At 56.0% G+C, this 757-nt stretch overlaps 1 gene segment (V, D, J or C); it reads left to right on the forward strand.

The window, feature by feature from the left end:
* Nucleotides 1-551, forward strand: LOC140604528 (T cell receptor beta variable 4-2-like). The segment is given in 2 exon segments: nucleotides 1-49; nucleotides 160-551. Coding segments are annotated over 2 exon segments (441 nt in total).
* The last annotated feature ends 206 nt before the right edge of the window (nucleotides 552-757 follow it).

The raw sequence follows: 757 nt of genomic DNA on the forward strand, positions 1-757 counted from the left end.
ATGGGCTGCAGGCTGCTGTGCTCTGTGGCTCTCTGTCTACTGGGAGCAGGTGAGTCTCACGTTCCAGATGTTGCCTTGGGACCTCAAGCAGTGTCCCTTTGGTTGCATCAACACTCTTCTTTCTGGGCTTTGTCTGATTTTGTCCCTTTCTTTCAACAGTTCCCATGGACACTGGAATTACCCAGACCCCCAAACACCTGGTAACAGGGCCTGGGAGGAGAGTGACCCTCAACTGTGAACAACATCTGGGACATGATGATGTGTACTGGTATCAGCAGAGCGGTCAGAAGCCACCGAAGCTCATGTTTGCCTACAGATATAAGGAACTCATTGAGAATGAGCCTGCCTCCGGTCGCTTCTCACCTGAGTGCCCAGACAGCTCCAGGCTCTACCTTCACGTGGACGCCCTGGAGCCTGATGACTCTGCCTTGTATCTCTGTGCTAGTAGCAGGGACACAGCCCCACACAGCCAACCTCTCCCCGTGCACAAACATCCTGGGTCTAACAGGGGGGCCCTTGGGCAACCAAAACTAGCTCAACATCTCCTGTAGGGCCCCAGACAGAGATCCCAGAACCTCATGCAGGCTGTGTACTCAGGGGTCCCTGCAGTGCTGAGTGCCCATTGCAGACACCCACAGCCTGGGGCCTGGCTCAACCTTCTTCCAGTCTGTGCCCAGCTGCATGCAAGCCAGAGGGTCCAGCTCCAGTTGCTCCAAGCAGCCTCCAGGAGGCACATGGCCCTGGGGAATGTTTCAGG

This window comes from Canis lupus, chromosome 15, assembly GCF_048164855.1.
Source record: "Canis lupus baileyi chromosome 15, mCanLup2.hap1, whole genome shotgun sequence".
Lineage (NCBI taxonomy): Eukaryota > Metazoa > Chordata > Mammalia > Carnivora > Canidae > Canis > Canis lupus.